The sequence below is a fragment of the Sorex fumeus genome, unplaced genomic scaffold, assembly GCF_029834395.1.
Source record: "Sorex fumeus unplaced genomic scaffold, SorFum_2.1 ptg000063l, whole genome shotgun sequence".
NCBI classification, from domain to species: domain Eukaryota; kingdom Metazoa; phylum Chordata; class Mammalia; order Eulipotyphla; family Soricidae; genus Sorex; species Sorex fumeus.
This window is the reverse complement of record NW_026606120.1, coordinates 65537450-65539577: the sequence shown is the minus strand read 5'-3', so window position 1 is coordinate 65539577 and position 2128 is coordinate 65537450. Positions and strand designations below refer to the sequence as shown.

General features: G+C 56.3%; 1 protein-coding gene across 1 annotated transcript; it reads right to left on the bottom strand.

Moving 5' to 3' along the window:
• Positions 1-452: 452 nt before the first annotated feature.
• On the bottom strand, positions 453-1028 carry LOC130035055 (endogenous retrovirus group K member 7 Pro protein-like). The gene has a single exon (XM_056126537.1). The coding sequence runs from the start codon at positions 1026-1028 to the stop codon at positions 453-455; it is 576 nt and encodes a 191-aa protein (XP_055982512.1).
• Positions 1029-2128: the final 1100 nt, after the last annotated feature.

Below are 2128 nucleotides of genomic sequence, written 5' to 3'. Positions count from 1 at the left end.
TCCCTGAGGCAGCACCTTCCATTGAAAGCGCTTCATCGGACCTCTGAAATTTGTAACCGGAACACTGAAGGCAAATCGAGGGCGATCAGCAGGGTGGAGGGGGATTGAGAAAAAACAGTCCTTTAGGTCAATTACGATTTTGTGCCATAGGGAGGGAATGGCTACGGGGGATGGCAAGCCAGGCTGTAATGCTCCAAAGACCACCATGGTCTTGTTTACTGCCCTTAGATCCTGGAGCAGCCGCCACTTCCCCGATTTCTTCTTGATCACAAAGATGGGCGTGTTCCAGGGGGAATTGGTCGGTTCTATGTGTCCAGCAGCGAGCTGCTCCTGCACTAGCGCCTCCGCTGCGGCCAGTTTTTCTGAGGACAGGGGCCATTGATCTACCCACACAGGGTCATCTGATCGCCAGATAATCTTATCAGCGTGGGGTACAGGCAAGTCAACAGCCATTATGGTAAATTTCCCAGTCCTAGTCGTCCCACAGAGGGGGAGGGCATCACGGGTTCAGTGAGGCCCTGGGATTGCCTTCCCAGACCCTGGCCAGGAAGATAGCCCTGCTGAAGTAAGAGATCCAGGCCTTTGGTATCTACTAGGATCAGATCCATTTGGGACAGGACGTCCCTTCCCCACAGATTAACAGGCAGGTCGGGGAGGACATAGGGGCGGACGTGGCCTTCCTTTCCTTCGAGGGTCCGCCACTTGAGCTCAGCAGAGCTCAACATCGGGTTTTTTGAATGGCCAATCCCCTGCAGGTGTGTTAAAGAGGGGGAGATTGGCCATTCTGGCGGCCAGTCCCTGGTAGTAATGATAGTAGTATCAGCTCCAGTATCTATAAGGCCAGTGAAAGATCTGCCTAAGATGGTGAGGGTCAGGAGTGGCTTACACTCCTGTATAACCTGAGCCCAGAACACCCCCTGTGGCGGGGGGCCGGTGGCACCAGGGGCAGCGCTGGGTGGGATAAGGAGCAATTCAGCAATGCGGGCACCCAGATCTATACTCAGGAATGAGGACGTGGTCACGGCCATAACGCTAAGCTGGCCAGTGAGAGTATCATCTATAGTGCCAGGGAGGACCTGGAATCCCTCCAATATAAGATTCCCCCTCCCGATAATGAGGCCAACCATTCCAGCAGGCAGGGGCCCCTGGAAATTGACTGGGATGGGCTGAGGTCCCTGTGCCTGGGTTAGGATTGTGGGGGAGGTGGTACGGAGGTCCAATTTGGAGCTGCCTGGGATGGCGTGCAGGAGGGAATCGAAACCTGAGGCGGAACAATGGCTGGAGGCGGGAGGGATTGAGGGGGAAGGAAGGGGAGTGCCCCAGCTGCCTGCTGCATTACGGGGCCCTGGGGCCGGCCCCGTGACAAGTTTCCCGAGCGAGAGGCAACTTCAACCCGGCACTCTGATGCCCAGTGGTACCCGTTCTTACACTTGGGGCATAATTTCTGGGGTACACGCGCCCTCCCCCGCTCTGGGCAGTGGCGCCAGAGATGACCAGGCTTGTTACAGCCAAAGCAGACTCTAGGGTTGGCTGGAGCGGTCACGGGAGTATTGGTCAAACTTTTAAAGGCCGCCCCAATAGCCAGTCCCATTCTTTGAGAGGCTGGGTCTACATCGGCGCACAGGCGGAGGTAGTCAGAGAGGGTCTTGCCCCGTTTGTGAGGACGGAGGACGCCCTGGCAGACAGAATTAGCATTTTCATAGGCTAGGTGGCGAATAAAGTCGTTATCAGTGTCGCCTCCCCCCAGGAGGCGCTCAGCAGCCTCCACCAGGCGGCCAACAAAGTCATTATAGGGCTCATTAGGGCCCTGGCGGACTTTGGCAAGAGAGGTGACAACGGAACTCTTTGATGGGAGTCCCTTCCAAGCCTTTAAGGCTGCTGCCTGAATCTGCGTGAGAAGGCCGGGGGGAAACTGAGCCTGAACCTCATTAGAGGAAAAGGGAGCGTTACCCAGGAATTTGCTCAGTACCCAGGAGGAGGAGGACCCTCCCGCAGCAAGATTCCGCTGGGCCATATCCTGACAACGATCATGGTAGTCTGCCTTCCAGAGCAGATAATCTCCGCGGCTTAAAACGGCCCGGGTCAGGGAAAACCAATCGTTAGGGGTGAGCCAGATCTCACTAAGGGA

Coding starts and splice junctions, on each gene's coding strand:
- LOC130035055 (XM_056126537.1), bottom strand. CDS start 1,028: ATGGCCGTGACCACGTCCTCATTCCTGAGTATAGATCTGGGTGCCCGC.